This window comes from Somniosus microcephalus, chromosome 3 (genome assembly GCF_052327205.1).
Source record: "Somniosus microcephalus isolate GS21.2 chromosome 3, FLI_Smic_1.0, whole genome shotgun sequence".
NCBI lineage: Eukaryota > Metazoa > Chordata > Chondrichthyes > Squaliformes > Somniosidae > Somniosus > Somniosus microcephalus.
The window spans coordinates 228,018,843-228,045,583 of record NC_140989.1 but is presented as its reverse complement, the minus strand read 5'-3'; the positions used below and the strand labels follow the sequence as shown (position 1 = coordinate 228,045,583).

The 26,741-nt window shown below is 44.8% G+C and overlaps 1 protein-coding gene across 1 annotated transcript in view; it reads left to right on the top strand.

Moving 5' to 3' along the window:
• atf6 (activating transcription factor 6) overlaps positions 1-26,741 on the top strand; it is a 284,152-nt gene that overhangs the window by 18,117 nt on the left and 239,294 nt on the right. The window contains exons 3-4 of the mRNA XM_085977996.1: positions 19,233-19,317; positions 20,019-20,098. Coding sequence (XP_085834122.1) covers positions 19,233-19,317; positions 20,019-20,098 — 165 coding nt within the window. The remainder of the gene's footprint in view (positions 1-19,232; positions 19,318-20,018; positions 20,099-26,741) is intronic.

Sequence of the window (26,741 nt, the reverse complement as noted above, 5' to 3'; positions counted from 1 at the left end):
TTACCGCCCATTCTAGTCGTGCCTCCTGGTACGTCCCCCATCTTGCCACCCTCGAATGCAAGGGATGCAGACTTGAGCCTATCGAGTGCACAACTGGCTTAGCCACTCATCGCCAAGTCTGGACCATGTCAAGCGCTATCGGGCTTCACTCTCCTCTACCAAAACCGTCAGTGGCTCCAGGACCATCCTGGGGAGCTAAGCTAACTCCTGGCTTTTCTTCCCTACCAACTATCTGATTAAACCCCTCTCCTCTGACCCCTCCACCCTCACCTCCAACAATAATTACAAGACCTTCAAGGACATCTTTGTCACTGAGGTTAAGCCCATCCATTCAGTTGCCTCTGCTGTTCTCACTATTTTCCTGTTAACATAAGAACATAAGAAATAGGAGCAGGAATGGGCCACTTGGCCCCTCGAGCCTGCTCTGCCATTCAATAAGATCATGGCTGATCTTGGGCTCAAAGCCACTTTCCTGCCCGCTCCCCATAACCCTTCACTCCCTTATCTTGCAAAAATCTGTCTGCACCTTAAATGTATTTAATGACCCAGCCTCCACAGCTCTCTGGGGCAGAGAATTCCACAGATTTACGACGCTCAGAGAAGAAATTCCTCCTCATCTCAGTTCTAAAAGGGCAATCCGTTATTCTGAAGCAATGCTCCAGAGTTTGAGATTTCCCCATGAGGGGAAACATCCTCTCTGCATCTACCTTGTCAAGCCCCTTCAGAATCTTAGTACGATAGCAAAATACTGCAGATGCTGGAAATCCGAAATAACAACAGAAAATGCTGGAAAAACTCAGCAGGCCAGGCAACATCCGTGGAGAGAAATTAGAGTCGACGTTTCGGGTCTAACCCTTTTTCAAAACTGGAAAGGAAATGAAATAGATCGAAGGCAGGGCTGGGAGAGAACAAGAGAAGTGAAGAGACATTAAGAGGTATTCAAAACGAGACGAGATGGTGATAGGACTAGTAAAGAGACAAAAGAGGGCTCTAGATTAGGTGTGAAATGTTCTGGCAGAATGAGAGACAGCTGCCATGTGGGAGAGAGAAAAAAAAACAAAGCTGTGGATGAAATATATGCAAAAATGTAAAGGGGGCCGAGGTTATGATCTGAAATTGTTGAACTCTATGTTGAGTCCGGAAGGCTGTAAAGTGCCTAATCGGAAGATGAGGTGCTGTTCCTTGAGTTTACGTTGAGCTTCCATGGAACAATGCAAGAGCCCGAGTACGGTGAGGTCTGAGTGGGAATGGGGCAGTGAATTAAAATGACAGGCGACCGGAAGCTCGGGGTCACCCGTACGGACTGAACGGAGGTGTTCCGCAAAGCGGTCGCCCAATCTGGGTTTGGTCTCCCCAATGTAGAGGAGACCACATCGTGAGCAGTGAATACAGTATACTAGATTGCAAGAAGTACAAGTAAATCGCTATTTCACTTGGAAGGGGTGTTTGGGGCCCTGGACAGTGGGAAGGGGGGAGGTATAAGGGCAGGTGTTGCATCTCATTTTTGCTTCTATTTTATCCACATATTTGGTTTTTTTTTCTCTCCCACATGGCAGCTGTCTCCCATTCTGCCAGCACATTTCACACCTAATCCAGAGCTGCCTTTTGTCTCCACTAGTCCTATCACCATCTCGTCTCGTTTTGAATACCTCTTAATGTCTCTTCACTTCTTTTGTTCTCTCCCAGCCCTGCCTTTCGATCTATTTCATTTCCTTTCCAGTTTTGAAAAAGGGTTAGACCCGAAACGTCGACTCTATTTTCTCTCCACGGATGTTGCCTGGCTTGCTGAGTTTTTCCAGCATTTTCTGTTGTTATTCCTTTCAGAATCTTATATGTTTCAATAAGATCACCTCTCATTCTTCTAAATTCCAATGCGTATAGGATCAACCTTTCCTCATAAGTCAACCCCTGTTCCTGGGACTAGGGACAGGGTCACTGGCAAGGCTTGGAAGCTAAGCAGAGCCAGGCCTGGTTAGTACCTGGAGGGGTAACCATCAGGGAAGACCAGGTGCAGAAGGTCACGGAAGGAGCCACGGGAGGAGCGGCTGGTGAGCAGGCCCGGGCGGTGGGCTGAAGATTGTCGGACAGGAGGAATGGTGGAAATGGAATGGCGGCACGCAGCGGCTTTGCTTCTCCCAGTCATGGGAGCTTGCAAGATCACATTTCGTTGTTCATGTACTTGTGCAATGACAATAAAGTTGAATTATTATTATTATCTCCGGAATTAACCTAGTGAATCGTCTCTGAACTGCCTCCAATGCAAGTATATCCTTCCTTAAATAAGGAGGCCAAAACTGTACGCTGTACTCAAGGTGTGGTCTCGCCAATACCCTGTACAGTTGTAGCAGGACTTCCCTGCTTTTATATTCCAACCCCCTTGAAATAAAGGCCAACATTCCATTTGCCTTTTTGATTACTTGCTGCATCTGCATGCTACCTTTTGTGTTTCATGCACAAGGACCCCCAGGTCCCTCTGAACTGTAGCATTTTATAATCTCTCCCCATTTAAATAATAATTTGCTTTTTTACTTTTCCTACCAAAGTGGATAACCTCGCACTTTCCCACATTATACTCCATCTGCCAAATGTTTGCCCACTCACTTAGCCTGTCTATATCCCTTTGGAGATTCTTTGAGTCCTCTGCACAACTTGCTTTCCCACCATTCTTTGTATCATCTGCAAACTTGGCTACATTACACTCGATCCCTTCATCCAAGTCATTAATGTGGATTGTAAATAGTTGAGGCCCCAGCGCCGATCCTTGTGGCACCCCACTAGTTACCGTTTGCCAAGTGGAAAATGACCCATTTATCCCGACTCTGTTTTCTGTTAGTTAGCCAATCCTCTATCCATGCTAATATATTACGCCCAACTCTGTGAGCTCTTATCTTGTGCAGTAACCTTTTATGTGGCACCTTATCAAATGCCCTCTGGAAATCCAAATACTCCACAGCCACTGGCTCACCTTTGTCCACCCTGCTCGTTACATCCTCCAAAAACTCCAGCAAATTTGTTAAACATGATTTCCCTTTCATAAAACCATGCTGACTCTGCTTGACTGCATTATGATTTTCCAAATGCCCTGTTACTGCTTCCTTAATGAAGGACTCAAGCATTTTCCCAACGACAGATGATAGGCTAACTGATCTTTAGTTTCCTGCTTTCTGTCTCCCTCCTTTTCTTAAATAGGGGTGTTACATTTGCGGTTTTCCAATCCGCTGGGACCTCTCCAGAGTGCAGGGAATTTTGGTATATTGCAACCAATGCATCCACTATCTCTGCAGCCACATCCGGTCCAGGACTCTTGTCGTCTTTTAGTCCCATTATTTTATCAAGTACTTTTTCCTTAGTGATTGTCTTAAGTTCCCCCCCCCCCGCCTCCCTGTGGCCCCTTGATTATCCATTATTGGGATGTTGTTAGTGTCTTCTACCGTGAAGACAGATACAAAATATTTGTTCAGAGTCTCTGCCATTTCCCCGTTCCCCATTATTAATTCCTCAGTTATATCCTCTAAGAGACCAACATTTACTTCAGCTACCCTCTTCCTTTTTATATACCTGTAGAAGCTCTTACTATCTGTTTTAATATTTCTTGCCAGCTTACTCTCATAATTCATCTTCTCTCTCTTTATAATTTTTTAAATCATCCTTTGCTGGTTTTTAAAAATTTCCCAATCCTCCGGTCTCCCATCAATCTTGGCAACATTGTAGGCCTTCGTTTTCAATTTGATACCATCCTTTACTCCCTTAGTTAGCCACGGATGGTGCTCCCTTCTCTTAAAATCTTTCTTTCTCACTGGAATATATTTTTGTTGAGAGTTATGAAATATCTCCTTAAATGTCCGCCACTGCATTTCAATTGTCTTACCCTTTAATTTATTTTTCCAGTCCACTTTAGCCAGTTCTGCCCTCATGCCACTGTAATTGCCTTTGTTTAAGATCAGGACACTGGTTTGAGATACAACTTTCTCACCCTCCAACTGAATTTGAAATTCAACCATGCTATGATCACTCTTTCCTAGAGGATCCTTTACTATGAGATCACTTATTAATTCTGCCTCATTACATAGTACCAGATCCAAGATAGCCTGCTCCCTGGTTGGTTCCATTACATACTGTTCTAGGAAACCATTGAGGATGCACTCTATGAACCCCTCCTCAAGGCTACCATGGCCAATTTGATTTGTCCAATCCATATGGAGATTAAAATCACCCATGATTATTACCGTACCTTTTTTACAGGCTTTCATTATTTGTTGATTTATACTCTGTCCAACAGTATTGCTACTGTTTGGGGGCCTGGACACTATGCCCACCAGAGACTTTTTCCCCTTATTTTTTATCTCCACCCAAACCGATTCTACATCTTGATCTTCTGAGCCAATATCACTTCTCACCACTGCACTGATCCCATCCTTTACCAACAAAGCCACCCCACCTCCTTTTCCTTTCATTGGGATGTCCAAAGCCATCGTCTCCGCCACCATAAACTCCGTACCCTCGCCATCGATTCCACCCCACTCCATGACCACTGTCCCAGGCTGAACCAGACTGTTCACAACCTCGGCGTTCTAGTTGATCCTGAGCTGTGTTTCCAATCCTATTTTCTTCTTAGGCAGTCCCTCGGAACCGAGGATGACTTGCTTCCACACTAAAAATGAGTTCTCAGGTGATTAATGAGTCCAATGCGGGACCTACAGTCTCGGTCACAGGTGGGGCAGACGGTGGTTGAAGGGGCGGGTGGGTGGGGTGCTTGGGTTGACGTGCGCTGCTTGCGCTTGGCTTCCGCTTGCACCCGGCAAAGAGACTCGGTGTTCGGCGCCTTCCTGGATGCTTCTCCTCCACTTTGTGTGGTCTTGGGCCAGGGATTCCCAGTTGTCGGTGGGGATGTTGCACTTTTTCAAGGAGGCTTTGAGGGTGTCCTTGAAGCGTTTCCTCTGCCCACCTGGGGCTCTCTTGCCGTGTCGGAGCTCCGAGGGGAGCGCTTGTTTTGGGAGTCTCGTATCGGGCATGCGGACGATGTGGCCCATCCATCGGAGCTGATCGAATGTGGTCAAAGCTTAGGTGCTGGAGATGTTGGCTCCATCCTCTCCATTACAAACATCGCCTACTTCCACCTCCACAACATTGCCCACTTCTGTCCTGGCCTCAGCTCATCTGCTGCAGGAAGCCTTATCCATTCCTTTATCACTTGCGCACTCGAGTATTCGAACGCCCTCCTGGCCGGCCTCCCATCTTTGACCCTCCATAAACTTCAGCTCATCCAAAGCTCTCCTGTCCATATCCTAACTCGCACCTATTCACTCATTTCGACCCCACCCCATACCCGCTGACAGATTTCCCTCAGCACTGACACATCGCCCAGCGCCTCTTCCTTGAGTTTAAATCCCTTCATGGCCTTGCTCCCCAACCACCCCGCCCCCACCACCCCCCCCCCCCCGATCTCTGGTTTCTCTGACTGGCCTCACCATTGGTGGCCGTGCCTTCAGTCACCTTATCCTGAATCTCTGGAATTCCCTCCCTCAACCCTCTGCCTCTCCATATCCCTTGCCTCCTTTAAGACCCTCTTTAAAACACAACCCTCTGACCAAGCTTTTGCTCACTCCTCCTAATATCTCCTTCTTTGGCTGGGTGTCCATTTTTCCTTGCACTTCTGTGAAGCACCTTCGGACGTATTTTCTAAATATGCAAGTTCTTCAGTGATTTTTGATCTTACCCGAGCGAAGAAAGAATGTGTTAACTGAAAGTGGTGTGAAGAAGTTACTTCATTTTGAGCGGTTTATCTTGTGGCAATTGCTGGTTCCTGATTGGCCAGATTTTTTTTGACGTGTGTTGCTCACATTTCTGTTTAAGCAGTGATCTGCTGCATCTTGTTTGGCAGGGTGGAGAATTAGCAGTTCTTGTGTACAGCTCAAACAAGTTATGTACATGATGCCTCGTATAATAGGACTATATACACTTGTGTCCCTTTGCCATTTGCAGTTCCAGTTTAGCACAGTAGATGGAGCCAATTGTAAACCTTTCGCTTACCGAGAAGTTGGTGAAAGGGATTTCAAAGCTGGCACGAGTTGAAATTGGTTATTATGAAAATAAAAGAGATATCTTTGTAACCTTTAGCTAACTGTGTTAAGCCACAATTTTATATTGTGGTTTAAACTTGTTTCTTTGTGATCTAATCACTGGTACAGGCATAAAATGCACATGACCTGCATCACTAACAAAATAAAGACATTAGCCAGTACATGAAACATAGCTTTTTATTCTCCAACTGTTGGGCTGTGTGAAAGTTGCGATTGGTACCCCAGCAATTTTGTCTTGCCAACGGCCACCAGGTTCATACTCTGAACACGTTCTGTTCTCCAGCTTAATCTGGTGAAACTGCTGTGACTGTTCGAGTAGGTTTGCGTCAAATCTAGCCCTTTTGCGTGATTCAGGCTGATTGGGGAATATGTAGCCATTAAGGACTAATGTCTCTGCGTTGTATGGTAACTACTGCAAATGCTGTGCAGATTTAGGCCAAACAGGAAACTCTCGATTTACCGGCAAAATGCAGGAGTAGGTTCAGTTAAGTTTTTCTTCATAGTAGTGGCCGTTTCTTGATTCCTGGCAGTGTATCGGGCGTTCCTGCACTTGTTGCTAAGCAACAGGGATGCTTGGTTTGTGGTCTGGCTTCTTGCACCTATTGCTAAGCAACAGGGAAGCTTGGATTTGTTACTGTGTACGGAGCTCTCGTACCTTTTAAACTATACCTCTCTGTAATCCGGACTTTTTGATAAACCGGCACCACGCCGGTCCCATCGATGCCGGATAAAAAAGAGTTTCCTGTAGTTTGAAAGTTGTTGGCTTTCATTCAGTGCATGTTAAGTTTCAAGTTAGGTATTGATTCAAATTCCATCAGGAATATTTTGAAGACAGTGTACCAGTACCAATCAATTTATATCTGAAGTGTATTTATTAATTACATGAAATTAAACTGACTAATAGGCTTACAGTTCTCTCGTGTGTACATTCTAAATCATATGTGTGTGCTGAGTGGTGGAAAATGATGTTGATTTTTGTGTCTTTTAATGCAAATTCCAGAGGGTATCAGTTTTTACGAATCCTTCGTGCTGTGGCAGGGTGGGAATGGGACTTGATGGTCAAGATGGGTGAAATTTTAACTCTGCTTAAGCATAATTCATTCATGCGGAAGATTCCATTGCGTAAGATCGCAAGGCAGTATGGTCACGGGGTCAGTTATGCCCGTTGTTTTTGCAAGGTGAATAGAGATGATTTAATCAACACTGAAACTTCAGAGAATCCAACTGTAAGTGATTCCAGGATTTTGTCGCCACTATGCCTGCTGGAAGTCCACTGATCATTATATGTGAAGAACTTGCTGACAATAGTCTTAAATTTACTTTTTATCCACCTCGTGTCCCTCTATAAGGTTACATCTCAGTTACCCCCTCTCAAGGCTGAAAAGCCCAAATTTCTGAAGGTGCAATTAGTCTCCTGGACCAGTTTTGGTTGCCTAAAGGGGTCCGAGAGGAGTTTTCCAGATTTTTCATTCCCTTATTGGCCTGGGTTTTTATCTTCTTTTGCCTCACCCAGCAGATTACATGGTTTTCGGGTGGGGTGGGGGTGGGTGTATATATTGTGATGCACAAGACGTCACAGTTGTGCGTGTCAGCCTGGATGGACCAGTGGGTCTTTTCCTGTCAGTTATTGCTGTAAATTTGTACAAAACTGCAATTGATAGTTGGGGAAGGATTTCACTTTGGGGAAAATCCTAGGAGTTAGAATTGTCGGGTGTGGGGTGGGAGGGGGGGGGAATTGAGGGAGGGGAACATCACTCCACTCCACTAAATATTAACTGTGCACTATGCAGGTTTCTCTAGCCTTTATAGAGTCACAACGGCACAGAAGGAGGCCATTTGGCCCATCGAGTCCGTGCCGGCTCTCTGTAGAGCAATCCAGTCAGTCCCATTCCCCCGCTCTATCCCCGTAGCCCTGCAAGTTTATTTTCCTCAAGTGCCTATCCAGAGTCCCCTTGAAAACATTAGTGTCCGCTTCCACCACTTCCGTCGGCAGCGAGTTCCAGGTCATCACTACTCGCTGCGCAAAAAAGTTTTTCCTCACGTTCCCCCTGTATCTCTTGCCCAAAACCTTAAATCTGTGTCCCCTAGTCCTTGTACCATCAAGTAGTGGGAACAGCCTTTCCCCATCAAGCCTATCCAAACCCGTCATAATCTTGTACACCACTATCAAATCACCCCTCAACCTCCTTTGCTCTAATGAAAACAAATCCAGCTTCTCCAACCTGTCCTTGTAACTAAGATCCCCCATCCCCGGAACCATTCTGGTAAATCTCCTCTGCACCCTCTCAAGGGCCTTCACATCCTTCCTAATGTGTGGTGACCAGAACTGGACGCAATACTCCAGTAAAAAGGGTAGTAGGCAGAAGGCTGGAAACTATAGACCTGTTAGCCTAACATCTGTGGTTGGTAAAATGTTAGAGTCCATTATTAAGGAGACAGTAATGGGACATTTGGATAAACATAATTTAATAGGACAAACTCAGCATGGCTTCATGAAGGGGAAGTCATGTTTGACAAATTTGCTGGAGTTTTTTGAGGAAGTAACATACAGGGTGGATAAAGGGGAACCAGTGGACATAGTGTATTTAGACTTCCAAAAGGCATTTGACAAGGTGCCACACAAAAGATTATTGCTCAAGATAAAAAATCACGGGATTGGGGGTAATATTCTGGCGTGGGTGGAGGATTGGCTCTCTAACAGAAAGCAGAGAGTTGGGATAAATGGTTCGTTCTCAGATTGGCAACCAGTAACTAGTGGTGTTCCGCAGGGGTCAGTGCTGGGTCCCCAACTCTTTACAATCTATATTAACGATTTGGAGGAGGGGACCGAGTGTAACATATCAAAGTTTGCAGATGATACAAAGATGGGACGGAAAGTAGTGAGTGAGGAGGACATAAAAAACCTGCAAAGGGACATAGACAGGCTAAGTAAGTGGGCAGAGATTTGGCAGATGGAATACAATACTGGAAAGTGTGAGGTTATGCACTTTGGCAGGAAAAATCATAGAGCATGTTATTATCTTAATGGCAAGAAACTGGAAAGTACTGTAGTACAAAGGGATCTGGGGGTCCTGGTGCACGAAACTCAAAAAGTTAGTATGCAGGTGCAGCAAGTGATCAAGAAGGCCAATGGAATGTTGGCTTTTATTGCTAGGGGGATGGAATATAAAAACAGGGAGGTATTGCTGCAGTTGTACAAGGTATTGGTGAGACCGCACCTGGAATACTGCATACAGTTTTGGTGTCCATACTTAAGAAAAGACATACTTGCTCTCGAGTCAGTACAAAGAAGGTTCACTCGGTTAATCCCGGGGTCATATGAGGAGAGGTTGGGTAGATTGGGACTCTACTCATTGGAGTTCAGAAGAATGAGAGGCGATCTTATTGAAACATATAAGATTGTGAAGGGGCTTGATCGGGTGGATGCGGTGAGGATGTTCCCAATGATGGGTGAAACTAGAACTAGGGGGCATAATCTTAAAATAAGGGGTTGCTCTTTCAAAACTGAGATGAGGAGAAACTTCTTCACTCAGAGGGTGGTAGGTTTGTGGAATTTGCTGCCCCAGAAAGCTGTGGAAGCTACATCATTAAATAAATTTAAAACAGAAATAGATAGTTTCCTAGAAGTAAAGGGAATTAAGGGTTACGGGGAGCGGGCAGGAAATTGGACATGAGTCTAGGTTCGGAATGGTCATGGCCCTGTGGGTAGTGGAGTGGGCCCAGGGGCCGTGTAGCCTGGTTCTGCTCCTACTGTGTTCTAATTCTGTGTTAGATTTCAGGAGATGGTTTTATTCCTGTTCCTGGCTGGGGCGGAGATCGCCTTTACAGAAGGTAAGTACTGTAGAAAATATAGGGACAGCGTGATCTCCTGGAAGAATTTCGATCGCCTAGATGGGTCGGAGAGGAATTTCCCAGATTTTTTTCTCCCAAATTGGCCATTGGGTCTTTATCTGTTTTTTCGCCTCTCCCGGGAGATCACATGGGTTCGGGTGGATGCACAGTGATAGAAGATTTGAGGTTAGGATCAGATCAGCCATGATCTTATTGAATGGTGGAGCAGGCTCGAGAGGCCGATTGGCCTACTCCTGCTCCTATTTCTTATGTTCTTAACCAGTGCTTTATAAAGATTCAGCATAACTTCTTTTTACTTTTGTACTCAATACCTCTATTTATGAAGCCCAAGATCCCGTATGCTTTGTTAACCACAATCTCGATATGTCCTGCCACCTTCAGGGACCTATGCACATTAACTCCCAGGTCCCTCAGTCCTTGCATACTCTTTAAAACTGTGCCATTAAGTGTATATTGCCTCTCCCTGTTCCTTCTGCCAAAACACATCACCTCACACTTCTCTGTATTAAATTCCATCTATCACTTGTCTGCCCATTCTGCTAGCCTTTCTATGTCCTGTTGCAGTCGATTGATATCATCCTCACTGTTTGCCTCACCCCCAAGTTTGATGTCATCGGCAAATTTGGAAATTCTACTCTATTCCAATATCCAGGTCATATATCTCAAAAGAAGCAGTGGCCCCAGCACTGACCCTTGGGGAACACCACTGTCTACCATCCTCCAGTCTGAAAAACAGCCATTTACCACAACTTGCTGTTTTCTGTCCTTAAGCCAATTCCTTATCCAAGTTGCCACTGACCCACCGATTCCATGAGCCTCAACTTTGTTAACCAGCCTTCTGTGTGGTACTTTGTCAAACGCCTTCCGAAAATCCATGTAGACAATATCCATTACATTCCCTTTATCAATCCTCCCTGTTACTTCATCAAAAAATTCCATTAGCTTAGCCAAACACGATCTTCCTTTTACAAATCCGTGTTGGCTCTCCTTAATTAGCTTAAACCTCCCCAAGTTTGGTGTCATTGGCAACCAGAGGACACAGAGTCAATGTAATTGCCTTTGTTCATACTTCATTCATCTCAAACTATGGATCAGTTTTATGGCTCTTCTTTGGATGCCTCCGAGCTCGAATGTCTGTGCCCCTTGTAAATACGTGACCAGAACTTGACACCGTACTGCAGGTAGAATCATAGACTGATACAGCATACAAGGCCATTGTGCCTGTGCCAGCTCTTTGAAAGAGCTATCCAATTAGTCCCACTCCGCTGCTCTTTCCCCATAGCCCTGTAAATGTTTCCTTTTTCAAGTATTTATCCAATTGCCTTTTGAAAGTTATTATTGAATCAGCTTCCACCACCCTTTTCAGGCAGTGCATTCCAGATCATCGTAAAGCGCTGCGTAAACATTTTTTTTCTTAATGTCGCCTCTGGTCCTTTTTGCAATGACATTGAATCTGTGTCCTCTGGTTACCGACTCTTCTGCCACTGGAAACAGTTTCTCTTCACATAAGAACATAAGAAATAGGAGCAGGAGTCGGCCATACGGCCCCTCGAGTCTGCTCCGCCATTCAATAAGATCATGACTGATCTTCAACCTCAACTCCACTTCCACCCGATCCCCATATCCCTCGATTCCCTTAGTGCCCAAATATCGATCTCAATCTTGAATATACTCATCGACTGAGCATCCACAGCCCTCTGGGGTAGAGAATTGCAAAGATTCACCACCCTCCGAGTGAAGAAGTTTCTCCTCATCTCAATCCAAAATAGCCGACCCCTTATCCTGAGACAATGCCCCCTTGTTCTAGATTCTCCAGCCAGGGGAAACGGCTTCTCTCCATCTACCCTCTCAAGCCCACTTCCGTACAAATGGAATCTCCATAAGCATGAATGTGGATCACATAAAAAACACACACATAACAAAATTACATATTTAAAATTAATTAAAATACAATATAATTAAACATTTAAAACAAAAATGTAATTTTTTGAAAAATAAATTTAAATGTTTCAAAGGGACTAAAAATAAGTGCCTTATTTTACAGGTGTTTTTAATGTTTAAGTGATGGGAAAAAAAATATTTTTATTTTCATTTAAACTCTTAAGCTGATAAAAGCAGGCTTTTACCAGGCTTAAGAATATCACGGGCATTCGCTGAGCAGCAGTTGGACAAAAAGCCCAACTCTCCGCCCGCGGATGTCCATTTCCCGGGGATGCGGATGATCTGTCAAGAAGATTCGAGTCACCGAGTTATACAGCACAGAAAGAGGCCCTTCGGCCCATTGTGTCCACGCCGGCCATCAAGTCCGGTCTATTCTAATCCCATTTTCCAGCATTTGGTCCGTAGCCTTGTATGCTATGGCGTTTCAAGTGCTCATCTAAATGCTTCTTGAATGTTGTGAGGGTTCCTGCCTCTACCACCCTTTCAGGCAGTGAGTTCCAGAATCCAACCACCCTCTGGGTGAAAAAGTTTTTCCTCTAAACCTCCTGCCCCTTACCTTGAAACTATGCCTCCTGGTTATTGACCCCTCTACTAAGGGGAAAAGTTCCTTTCTATCTACCCTATCTATGCCCCTCATAATTTTGTACACCTCAATCAGGTCCCCCTTCAGCCTTCTCTGCTCTAAGGAAAACAACCCCAGACTGTCCAGTCTCTCTTCACAGCTGAAGCGCTCCAGCCCAGGTAACATCCTGGTGAATCTCCTCTGCACCCTCTCCAATGCAATCACATCCTTCCTATAGTGTGGCGACCAGAACTGCACATAGTATTCCAGCTGTGGCCTAACTAGAGTTTTGTACAGCTCCATCATAACCTCCCTGCTCTTGCCTTCATTAGCCGAGGCATAGAATATAAGTATCCCATATGCCTTTTTAACCACCTTATCTACCTGTCCTGCTGCCTTCAGGGATCTATGTACATGCACACCAACGTCCCTCTGATCCTCTGTCCTTCCTAGGATCCTACCATTCATTGTGTATTCCCTTGCCTGTTAGTCCTCCCAAAATGCATCACCTCACACTTTTCAGGGTTAAATTCTATTTGCCACTGTTCTGCCCATCTGACCAACCCGTCTATATCGTCCTGTAGCCTGATTCTTGACAGATTGCAAGTTCCGTTTTTTTGCGCATGCACTTCGTGTGTGAAAACCCAGAACTTGCGCGGCCCTTTCAGGTGTGTATGCACCCGTAGGGGCTGCAAAATGCAGGCCTCTGTTTTTAAACAAAGAAAATGTGTGCATCTGACTGTACAACACTAACAGTGACCTGTGCCACAGGGCTGATTAATCTGTGACCTGCAGAAATAGATGATTAACGCTGGTCATTTTGCAAATGATGGATGGAGGCGGGCGGAAAGCTTCCTTGCAACTTAGACTTTCATTCACCTGAGCCAACTGAAATGATTATGCACTGATGGCTTCTGTTGTTAAGTGTGAACAGTCTGGGGAATTTGGGGAATATTCAAGTTGTCTGCCTCTTTGCATGTGCTTTAACTCGAGCAGGACAGGCAAGGGGGTCAAGTCTGGGATTGTTTAAACCATGTCCTAGCAACCGTGCGCACCCTGAACAAGCTCGTGACTGCTAAGTAAGGATACAAAGACATTCCCACACAGTACTGCACGCTGCTGCTCTGCCTCGAGACAACCTTCTGCCACTCGAGTCTCTGGCTCAGTCCTCTGAACTGCACCGCAAAGCAAAGTATAATTGCGATAGCAAAATACTGCGGATGCTGGAAATCCGAAATAACAACAGAAAACGCTGGAAAAACTCAGCAGGCCAGGCAGCATCAGTGGAGAGAGAAACCGAGGTAACCCATTGCATCCAGGCAAGAGCTGAATACGCAACCAAATAAAATACTAATGGTACACAATTAATGTTTGTGTTAATTAAAAAAAACACTAGCTATTTTCCTGTCTTTATGGGGCTATTTTTACACCTGTTTGCTGCCAGGACTAAAAAATAAATCAGGTTGGGAACTTGGGATGGCGTAACAACCTGAATCTGCTGGTGCTGAATTGTTTTAACTGAGATTTACTTTGTTTACTAAATTTAGAAGATGTGAGCAAACGTGTCTACATACAAAAGAAAGGTTGTTGGGATAAGGCGGGCGGTGCCGGTGATGTGACATTAATTCATCTCCTGGCCTTGATTCAGGGCTATTGTTCCAACCTGATTTTTCTGGCGCCGACTGCAAGCATGCGCAAAAAAACCAGACCGCCAGAATAACCCTGATGCTTTGTGATAAAACAGTGTTCAATCGGTCGGCGATCTCATCTGATACATGTAGCTCCTATCGGCTCACAGGCCCACTGGGAATTCTCCTGACGTCTAGACGGCCCAATCCGCCTCTGGTTGGACCTCAACCCTTTTCTTGCCCATGTCATTGGTTCCAACATGGACCATGACTTCTGGCTGTTCCACTTCCCCTTGCAAAATGTCTTGCATCCATTCAGTGCTATCCTTTTCTGTTTTGATTTTAATCTTTTATACGTTTAGACATGCAGGGAGCTCAAGTTTTGAATGCCTTTCCTTTCCCCCTTGTGTGAATGTGTAGTCTGTGCCTGATCGATCTATCTCCTCTTTGATGGACACAAAGAGGAGATGGACTCCCATTGCTTATTTACTGTTTCACCTGCCAATCTTGGATTCCAATCCACCTGGGCCAGATCCCTTTACAACTCACTGAAATTAACCCTCCTCCGTTAGATTATTTTCACATTTGATTTTTCCTTGTGCTTTTCCATTACTTCTCTAAACCTGGTCTGACCAGAGCACGATACAGTTTGAGCATGTAATCTGACTTGGACTTTATTGCTTTGGCAATGTCATTCACTTTTTTTTGTTGTGATTGGACATTTTGGAAATGAAGTCTACTGAAGCCCTTCGATGGTATTCAACTTCATCTTTATCTATTTCAACACCATTCCTGGAGAATTCGGGCTCCCTATACTTTTCCACATCAGAGTGACTGCTGCCAGCAAACCGGAAGCTGTGCAGAAGCATTCTGCGCATAAATGTTAACTTTCATAAGCTGATAGACCAATTCAACTTTTAATTTTTCTTTTCTTTCCAGCTCAGTTCGACAGCAGCTTTCTCTCTTTCCCCACCCCCTCCCCTCCTTTCTCGGCTCAATTCGGCAGTGCATAAATGTTAATTCAACTTCTAAGTTTTATTTTCCTCTCCTCAGTTCGGCAACCGCGATCTCTTTTCCCCATCCCCCTCCCCCTGGATTAAAAATATAATGGGGGCCGAGGTTATGATCTGAAGTTGTTGAATTCAATATCGAGTCCAGAAGGCTGTAAAGTGCCTAATCGGAAGATGAGGTGCTCTTCCTCGAGTTTACGGTGAGCTTCCGTGGAACAATGCAAGAGGCCGCAGACGGTGAGGTCTGAGTGGGAATGGAACGGTGAATTGAAATGACAGGCGACCGGAAGCTCGGGGTCACCCTTATGAACTGAACGGAGGTGTTCTGCAAAGCGGTCACCCAATCTGCGTTTGGTCTCCCCAATGTAGAGGAGACCACATCGTGAGCAGTGAATACAGTATACTAGATTGCAAGAAGTACAAGTGAATCGCTGTTTCACCTGGAAGGGGTGTTTGGGGCCCTGGACAGTGGGAAGGGGGAGGTATATGGGCAGGTATTGCATCTCCTGCGCTTGCACAGGAAGGTGCCAGGGGAAGGGGTGCTGGGGGTGATAGAGGAGTGGACTAGGGTGTCTCGGAGGGAGCGGTCCCTATGGAATGCTGAAAGGGGATGTGAGGGGAAGATGCGTTTGGTGGTGGGTTCACGTTGGAGGTGGCGGAAATGGCAGAGGATGATCCGTTGAATATGGAGGCTGGTGGGGTGAAAGATGAGGACAAGGGGAACCTTATCATGGTTCCGGGAGGGAGGGGCAGGGGTGAGGGCAGAAGTGCGGGAGATAGAACGGACCCGGTCGAGGGCCGTGTCAACAACGGTAGAGGGGAATCCTCGGTTGAGGAAAAAGGAAGACATGTCTGAAGCACTGGTGTGGAAGGTGGCATCGTCTGAGCAGATGCGGCGGAGATGGAGAAACTGGGAGAATGGAATAGAGTCCTTACAGGAGGCGGGGTGGGAGGAAGTGTAGTTCAGGTAGCTGTGGGAGTCAGTGGGCTTGTAGTGAATTTGACTAGTTTGCTCGAGTTTCTGAATCCAAGTCATGAATGTAAATTAGAAGTAGTAGGAATTCCAGCACTGATACCTGGAGGGTAACCCTTTTTTGTTAGCTGCTAATGTTTTCTCATATTGATTGACTTTGTTAAAATGCTGATTGACGCCTCACAATTGTAGCACCCCTTTGTTATACCAGAACCTGCTGGAACTCCTTTCTGACAGAGTAATTATTTTGAAAAGCCTTTTCCTAATTTGTGCCTTCATTGTCTAAATGAATACAATTGAGCCCTTGCCTTGTGTCACTGTATAATATTAGAGACTGTGGATGAGGTCCCGAGACACCAGCCTCCACATTCAACGGATCATTTTCCACCACCTCCAACGTGATCCCACCACCAAACGCATCTTCCCCTCCCCTCCCCTTTCAGCATTCCGCAGGGACCGCTCCCTCCGAGACACCCTAGTCCACTCCTCTATCACCCCCAGCACCCCTTCCCCTTCGCCCGGCACCTTCCCGTGCAAGTGCACGAGATGCAACACCTGCCCTTATACCTCCCCCCTTCCCACTGTCCAGGGCCCCAAACACCCCTTCCAGGTGAAACAGCGATTCACTTGTACTTCTTGCAATCTAGTATACTGTATTCGCTGCTCACGATGTGGTCTCCTCTACATTGGGGGGACCAAACCCAGATTGGGTGACCGCTTTGCGGAACACCTCCGTTCAGTCCGTACGGGTGACCCCGAGCTTCCGGTCGCCTGTCATTTTAATTCGCCGCCCCATTCCCACTCAGACCTCACCGTACTCTGGCTCTTGCATTGTTCCACGGAAACCCAGCGTAAGCTCGAGGAACAGCACCTCATCTTCCGATTAGGCACTTTACAGCCTTCCGGACTCAATATCGAGTTCAACAATTTCAGATCATAACCTCGGCCCCTATTACATTTTTATATATAGTTTTTATCCACACCTTTGTTTTGTGCCCTTCCCCCTTTTTTTCTCTCACATGGCAGCTGTCTCCCATTCTGCCAGCACATTTCACACCTAATCTAGAGCTGTCTTTTGTCTCCACTAGTCCTGTCACCATCTCGTCTTGTTTTGAATACCTCTTAATGTCTCTTCACTTCTCTTTTGTTCTCTCCCAGCCCCCAAACTGGCCTTTTAATCTGTTTCATTTCCTGTGTTTTTTCAGTCCTGACGAAGGGTTTCGACCTGAAACGTTGACTCTATTTCTCCCTCCATGGATGTTGCCTGGCCTGCTGAGTTTTTCCAGCATTTTCTGTTGTTATTTCACCACTAACTATGTTGCATTGCATTTACATACAAGGTGTTTTTTGTTGTATACATTATTACCCAATGAGTGAAAAACAGTTCCATCTCCAAGAGATTTCTGCCCTGGGCCGGGAGAGGTTCGAAGGACTTGCTCAGTGGGTGTATGCAGTAGCTCTGGAGAGACTTGATGGTCGTTGTTAAAGACTTTGTGGGTTGTGATATATTGTCATCCAGAGCATTAGTGTTTCTAAACACACTGTAGGATTCGCAAAATTGGATTTCATATTAATAAGGATCAATGGGCAGAAGAGGCCATGATTTTAAAGACTGTTTTAAAAGAAGCCCAGAAAAAGGGGCATACAAAATGGCTGCCATATCATGTGACCAGCTCATTGGGACACTTTAAAATGGTTCCTGCACAACCTCAGACAACTATGTGGATTGAACCCATAGCAAGTTCTGGAAGCTGTTTCTGAGAGGACAAAGCCAGACCCACAGGCATGCATATGGATTAGATGCAGATCCACTCAAGATCTGGCTGGAGACAGAGGCCATCTAAATGTTGACCCAGATGAAAGAGACAATAACTTATTCATGAGGACAACACCAAGGGCTCGGTAACAGGATTTAGCATGAAATTAAAAAACAATGAGAGCCATTTCAAACCAGAGATGGGCCTGTTACCAGCCGCTTAAAATGATTTAAAATATAATAACTGCCCCGCTGTGCTCAAAGCCCACCAAAAGTTAAAACAAAGACTCACCTGATTTTGGGGGGGAAGTGAAGCCTCAGGAAGAAAGGTATAACTGAAGAGACTTTTCAGCAGTTGAAACAAGCAGAAGCACCGGGTTGGAAGCGACACTCGAGGCAAGCTGAACAAGCAGCTTGGAGGACACGGCAGTGGGACACGACTCGACAGGGTCAATGACCCCAGGGACAGCTTGGACGAGTTGAGACACAGGACCAGGACGCAGCACCCCGGAACGCAGCTTCAGGAGGAAGACATAGCTTGGGAGAAGACTTTGGAGGAAGCTTGAATCAACAAGCTCGGACAGTCACAAAGAGAGCGGAGAAAAAGGACAGTTTAAAATCGGACAGTCGTTGCAGCCCCAGCAGCCTCGTTTTCAAAACCTTGCACTTCCTAGTGGGATTGGTGAGCATGTTTCTGGCCCTTCACAATCAGATCAAGTTAGGTTTAATAAGGGGGTGGATTTAAGGGTACAATTAACATGAGTTGTTGTCCCTCGATGTTCCATGTGTTTCTTTATTTCGTGATGATCTTTGTAGAGTATAAGATGCCTATATTTGCCTTAGTTAGTATAATGTCGTTATGATTTGTTTGTATTTGTTTTTCCCTCCCATGTACCGTACTCTTGTCTTTGTTGCATTTGATTTGATATTTTTCCATTTGCAATAAAATTTCATTTTTATTCATCAAACTTGGTCTACAAGAGTCTTCTCTGCATTGCAGTTCCTGCGCCTAAGTCCAGACTATAGAATCTAAGGGGTGAGTGGGTCGAACCACTCAAAGTTTTACTGTGCAAGAGAGAGAGGCCTCTAGAGAGAGAAACCTCAGGGAAACCTCTCGAGGAAAACCCCTTACAACACATGAATACTTTATGTGCTATGTTTTTGTAATGATTAGTCCCAAGGCTAACTTTATTTAAAAGTAATCAAAAACTACTGGGTCAAATGAGTTTAATTTAATGGTGAGATTTTATCTTTGTTGATGAAATGGATTTAACACTGTGTATACAATATCTTACCGTGCTTATAAATCTTGAAGTCCATTTTGCAAGCAGTGAATGCAGAGTTAATTGAACCTTGTACATAGTCATGATGACAAATTGCAGCATTATGTTGTGTACAAAAGTAAAGTTTGCTTGTTTTTCCTTCAATAGGATATGGACATGGAAATTGACTTCAGTTTGGAATTCATGTCTTGGGATTGTGATCCTTGGGGACCAACACGCAGCTTGTCTCCAGGTATCTGCTCCTCATCATTTACAGTGATTAGAATTACGTGATATTTTAATTTATTTCTGTGAAGCCTGGGTGAAAGGCTGTACAGAATACCACCAAGTGTGAAAAGAGCAGAGAAAAAGATTATCAGAGGCAGACAAAGTTGAGGGTGGACTCTCGAAGATGGTCCTTAGATCTGGATCTTAGACGTGTGATGGTCCAGAACAAAACTGTGGTAAGAATGTTTGTGTTTATCTGCACTGCTGAGTGATTGGCCTGGTTTAGTGCTGCATTGAAGTGTCAGTCTGGATTACGTGCTGCAGTCGCTGGAGTGGGGCTCCACAACCTCCTGGCTCTGAGGTGAGCGTACTACCACTGAGCCAAGCCTGACACCAGTGAATGCATTTTCTACCTGACACACCTGCTAATTGTAGATGAGATTAAATATGTATTATTTGTAACCTGCCTGGTGAGAAAAGACCATCAGTATTGGTGTCATGTCTAAAATGTAGTGTTACTTCTGATCTTTATTTCAGTTGAAAGAACTCTATTAGAGAAAATAGCTGCCTCTTGGTATGTTGATCCTTTTTCAGGTATATTTATTCATAAATTTAGCGCCCTCACTGTATTGTCGGGCACGAGCTGAAAACTTGGGTGGGATGAGTGATTTGCAACGTTATAAATATGTTAATGTGCATGATGTGTGTGCTTGTCTTTCTGTGTAGATACACAGATGAAATCCGAGCCTCTGTCTCCAGCTTCGAGCTGTTCAGTGCCTTCTCCTGCAAATTCAACTTTGCAGCATGTAAGTAATTTCTGCTACTATTGGTCCTAATCTTTATTAGTTTTGGCTGCCAAGAGCAGTCACCAAAACCACAACATTACTTTTTTAAAGCTTCCTTCATGTCTTCAGGCATGCTAGCTGTAAACGGCGGTTTATGTAGTTACACCACTGAACTGTCAAACTCTGTGTTATCGTTATCGGTCCTTGTAAACAGCATCCCTTAAATGACGCAATGAAAAGAAAAACCGAGTGCCAGTTGTGTGAAATAAAACTATAATATGCGGCAGGCCAGTAGGAATGTAGGAAAAGGAGTATTCTTCACGGTAGAAGACACTAAAAGCATCCCAATAATGGATAATCAAGGGGTTATTGGGGTGGGGGGGGGAACTTAATACTATTACTAGAGAGAAAGTACGAGGCAAACTAATGGGACTAAAGGTGGACAAGTCTCCTGGACTCGATGACCTGCATCCTAGAGTCTTAAAGAGGTGGCTGCAGAGATAGTGGATGCATTGGTTGTAATCTACCAAAATTCCCTGGATTCTGGAGAGGTCCCAGCAGACTGGAAAACCGCAAATGTAACGCCCCTATTTAAGAAAGGAAGGAGACAGAAAACAGGGAACTATCGACCAGTTAGCCTAACCTCTGTCATTGGGAAAATGCTGGAGTCCATCATTAAGAAAGTGATAGCAGGACATTTAAAAAATCATAATATAGTCAAGCAGAGTCAGCATGGTTTTATGAAAGGGAAATCATGTTTGACAAATTTGCTGGAGTTCTTTGAGGATGGAACGCGCAGGGTGGATAAAGGGGAACCAGTAGCTGTCGTGTATTTGGATATCCAGAAGGCATTCGATAAGGTGCCACATAAAAGGTTACTACACAAGATAAGAGCTCACTGGGTTGGGGGTAATATATTAGCATGGATAGAGGATTGGCTAACTAACAGGAAATAGAGAGTCGGGATAAATGGGTCATTTTCAGGTTGGCAAACTGTAACTAGTGGGGTGCCGCAGGGATCGGTGCTGGGGCCTCAACTATTTACAATTTATATTAATGACTTGGATAACATAAGAACATAAGAAATAGGAGCAGGTGTAGGCCAATCGGCCCCTCGAGCCTGCTCCGCCATTCAATAAGATCATGGCTGATCTGATCCTAACCGCCAATCTACTATCACTGAACCATCTCCTGAATCTAACAGAATTAGACACACGAAATAGGAGCAGGATCAGGCTACATGGCCCCTGGGCCCGCTCCGCTACCCACAGGGCCATGTCCGATCCGAACCTAGACTCATGTCCAAATTCCTGCCCGTTCCCCATAACCCTTTATTCCCTTTACTTCTAGGAAACTGTCTATTTCTGTTTTAAATTTATGTAATGATGTAGCTTCTACAGCTTTTTGGGGCAGCATATTCCATGGACCTACCACCCTCTGAGTGAAGTAGTTCCTCCTCATCTCAGTTTTGAATGAGCAGCCCCTTATTCTAAGACTATGCCCCCTAGTTCTAGTTTCACCCATCATCGGGAACATCCTCCCCGCATCCACCCGATCCAACCCCTTCACAATCTTATATGTTTCAATAAGATCGCCTCTCATTCTTCTGAACTCCAATGAGTAGAGTCCCAATCTACTCAACCTCTCCTCATATGTCCATCCCCTCATCCCCGGGATTAACCGAGTGAACCTTCTTTGTACTGACTCGAGAGCAAGTATGTCTTTTCTTAAGTATGGACACCAAAACTGTATGCAGTATTCCAGGTGCGGTCTCACCAATACCTTGTACAACTGAAGCAATACCTCCCTATTTTTATATTCTATCCCCTTAGCAATGAAAGCCAACATTCCATTGGCCTTCTTAATCACTTGCTGCACCTGCATACTAACCTTTTGAGTTTCATGCACCAGGACCCCCAGATCCCTTTGTACTTCAGTACTTTCCAGTTTCTTGCCATTAAGATAATAACTTGCTCTACGATTTTTCCTGCCAAAGTGCATAACCTCACACTTTTTCCAGTATTGTATTCCATCTGCCAAATTTTACTTAGCCTGTCTATGTCCCCTTGCAGGTTTTTTATGTCCTCCTCACTCACTACTTTCCTTCCCATCTTAGTATCATCTGCAAACTTTGATATGTTGCACTCGGTCCCCTCCTCCAAATCGTTAATATAGATTGTAAAGAGTTGGGGACCCAGCACTGACCCCTGTGGAACACCACTAGTTACTGATTGCCAGTCCGAGAATGAACCATTTATCTCAACTCTCTGCTTTCTGTAAGATAGCCAATCCTCTATCCATGCCAGAATATTACCCCCAATCCCGTGATTTTTTATCTTAAACAATAATCTTTTGTGTGGCACCTTGTCAAATGCCTTTTGGAAGTCTAAATACACTACGTCCACTGGTTCCCCTTTATCCACCCTATATGTTACTTCCTCAAAGAACTCCAGCAAATTTGTCAAACATGACTTCCCCTTCATAAAACCATGCTGACTTTGTCCTATTAAATTATGATTATCCAAATGTCCTGTTACTGTCTCCTTAATAATGGACTCCAATATTTTACCTACCACAGATGTTAGGCTAACCGGTCTATAGTTTCCAGCCTTCTGTCTACCGCCCTTTTTAAATAAGGGCGTTACATTAGCAGTTTTCCAGTCTGCCGGGACCTTTGCTGATTCCAGGGAGTTTTGGAAAATTATTACCAATGCATCCACAATCCCTACCGCCACTTCCCTCAAGACCCTAGGATGTAAGCCATCAGGTCCAGGTGATTTATCCGCCTTGAGTCCCATTATTTTACCGAGTACCACTTCCTTAGTGATTTTGATCGTGTTTAGCTCCTCCCCCCCTATAGCCCTCTGTCCAGTGTTGGGATATTCTTAGTGTCTTCTACTGTAAAGACTGATACAAAATATTCATTCAGTGTTTTTGCCATCTCCATATTTCCCACCATTAATTTCCCGGTCTCATCCTCTAAGGGACCAACATTTACTTTAGCCACCCTTTTTCTTTTTATATAACTGTAAAAACTCTTACTATCTGTTTTTATATTTTTTGCTAATTTACTTTCATAATCTATCTTCCCTTTCTTAATCAATCTTTTTGTTATTTTTTGCTGTCTTTTAAAGTTTTCCCAATCCTCTATCCTCCCACTAGATTTGGCTACCTTATATGCCCTTGTTTTTAGTCGAATACTATCATTAATTTCTTTACTTAGCCACGGATGGCTGTCTTTTCTTTTACACCCTTTTCTTCTCAGTGGAATATATACTTTTTGGAAGTTGTAAAATAACTCCTTAAATGTACACCACTGATCATGTATCGTCTTACCCTTTAATCTATTTTCCCAATCCACTCTACTCAATTCCGCTCTCATACCTTCATAGTCTCCTTTATTCAAGCTTAGCACGCTTGTTTGAGATTCAACCTTCTCGCCCTCTAATTGAATATGGAATTCAACCATGTTATGGTCACTCATTCCAAGGGGATCCTTTACTAGGACATTTTTAATTAATCCTGTCTCGTTACACAGGACCAGATCTAAGGTTGCTTGCCCCCTGGTCGGTTCAGTTACATACTGCTCAAGAAACCCATCCCTCATACACTCAATGAACTCATCCTCAAGGCAGCCCTGCCCAATTTGATTTGTCCAATTAATATGATAGTTAAAATCCCCCATAATTCTAGATGTTCCCTTATTACAAGCCTCAACTATTTCCTGATTGATACTCCGTCCAACAGAGTTGCCACTGTTCGGAGGCCTATAGACTACGCCCACTAGTGTTTTTTTCCCCTTATTATTCCTTACCTCCACCCAAACTGTTTCATTATCCTGATCTTTTGACCCAATATCATTTCTCTGTATTACAGTGATTCCTTTATTAACATAGCCACCCCACCTCCCCTTCCTTCCTGCCTGTCCTTCCTGATCGTTAAATAACCTGGTATGTTTAATTCCCAGGCATTGTCACCCTGCAGCCATGTTTCTGTAATGGCCACAAGATCATACCCATATGTAGTTATTTGTGCCATTAACTCGTCTATTTTGTTACGAATGCTATGTGCATTCAGATAGAGAACTTTCAAATATGTTTTGTGACACTTAGTTCCTGCTTTTGCCCTTTTTATTACTTTACCTTTTACTCCATACCTTCTGTCCCTTCCTGACACACTCTGGTTTTTTAATTTCCCCACTGCTACCTAAGTCTATGACCTTCTCTGTTGTCATTTATTATTTGCTCTCTAGGAACCTCCCCCCCACTAGTTAGTTTAAAGCCCTCTCTACAGCCCTAGTTATATAATCCGCCAGGACTCTAGTCCCAGCACTGGCCAAGTGAAGCCCGTCCCAACGGAACAGCTCCCTCCTGCCCCAGTACTGGTGCCAGTGTCCCAGGAAGCAAAACCCATTTCTCCCACACCAGTCTTTGAGCCACGCATTTAACTCTCTAATTTTATTTGTCCTAGCCAAATTCGCTTGTGGCTCAGGTAATAATCCAGAGATTATTACCCTTGTGGTTCTGTTTTTTAATTTGACCCCTAGCTGCTCATACTCCTTTAACAGAACCGGCTTCCTAGTCCTATCTACGTCGTTTGTACCAACATGGACCACGACAACTGGATCCACCCCCTCCCACTGCAAGTTTCTTTCCAGCCCAGAGGAGATGTCCTTAACCCTGGCACCGGGTAGGCAACAGAACCTTCGGGACTCTCGCTCTCGGCTGCAGAGAACTCTATCTATCCCCCTAATAATACTATCCCCTACCACTACAACATTTCTATTTACTCCCCCCTCTTGAATGGCCCCCTGTTCCACGGTGCTGTGGCCAGGTTGCTCATCCTCCCTGCAGTCCCTGCTCCTGTCCCCACAGGGAGTAAGAACCTCGAACCTGTTGGTCAAGAGCAAGGGCTGCGGCTCCTCCAGCTCTACCTCCTGGATCCCCGTACCTGCCTCACTCGTAGTCACACCGTCCTGTCCCTGACCATGGGCTACATCTGAATTAATTAACTTCATAGGTTTGACCACCTCCTGATACACAGAGTCCAGGTACTTCTCCCCCTCCCTGATGTGTCGCAGTGTCTGAAGCTCAGACTCCAGCTCATCAACACGGAGCTGGAGTTCCTGTAGCAGCAGACACTTGTCACAGACGTAATCACCGTGAGCCTCAATGGAGTTCACCGGCTCCCACATCTCGCAACAGTAACACATCACCTGCTCCATTCTATTTAACTAATTTAATTTTTTATTGTTAGTTATGGACACCCTCTGCCCGATTTTAGATGCTAGTATCCCCTTTAATTAATTGGATTTAAATTAAATCAATCCCTCTAGTTACACCAGTTAAATGGTTTACCAACAGTCACTCTGCACCAGAAAGGCCTTGGTACACCACAGCAACCTTAAAAACTATAAACCACAGACTTAAAGTTTTAAAACGAGAGAAATACTCCAACCAATCACCTACCTGTTTTGTGGTGACGTCACACCTTGAATACTTTTGACCTCTCTCCTTGCCTGAGATTGGAGATTGGTGAGGCCTACCTGAGCCTCTGGGGCCTCTTGTAGTCGCTCTGCCGCGCTGCTCCGCCTCCACCCGCTGCCGATGCCGCACGGAGGCCTACCTGAGCCTCTGGGGCCTCTTGTAGTCGCTCTGCCGCGCTGCGCCGCCTCCACCCGCTGCTGATGCCGATGAAGGGATCGAGTGTAATGTAGCCCAATTTGCTGACGATATAAAGATAGGTGGGAAAGCAAATTGTGTGGAGGACGCAAAGAATCTCCAAAGGGATATAGATAGGCTAAGTGAGTGGGCAAAAATCTGGCAGATGGAGTTTAATGTGGGAAAATGCGAGGTTATCCACTTTGGTAGGAAAAATAAAAAAGCAAATTATTATTTTAATGGGGAGAGATTACTAAATGCTGAGGTACAGGGGGATCTGGGGGTCCTTGTACATGAATCACAAAAGGTTAGCATGCAGGTGCAGCAAGTAATTAGGAAAGCAAATGGAGTGTTGGCCTTTATTGCAAAGGGAATGGAGTATAAAAGTAGGGAAGTCCTGTTATAACTGTACAGGGCGCTGGTGAGACCACACCTGGAGTACTGCGAACAGTTTTGGTCTCCTTATTTAAGGAAGAATATACTTGCATTAGAGGCAGTTCAGAGAAGGTTCACGAGGTTAATTCCGGAGATGAAGCGGTTCTCTAATGAAGAAAGTTTGAGCAGGTTGGGCCTATACTCATTGAAGTTTAGAAGAATGAGAGGGGATCTTATTGAAACATATAAGATTCTGAAGGGGCTTGACAGGGTAGATGCAGAGAGGATGTTTCCCGTCGTGGGGGAATCTAGAACTAGGGGGCATAATTTCAGAATAAGGAGGCACCCTTTTAAATCCGAAATGAGGAGGAATTTCTTCTCTGAGGGTCGTGAATCTTTGGAATTCCCTTCTGCAGAGAGCTGTGGAGGCTGGGTCATTGAATATATTTATGGTGGAGATAGACAGATATTTGAGTGGTAAGGGAGTCGAGGGTTATGGGGAGTGGGCAGGGAAGTGGAGTTGAGGCCAAGATCAGATCGGCCATGATCTTATTGAATGGCGGAGCAAGCTCGAGGGGCTGAATGACCTACTCCTGCTCCTACGTCTTATGTTTAGCCTATCGAGCCTG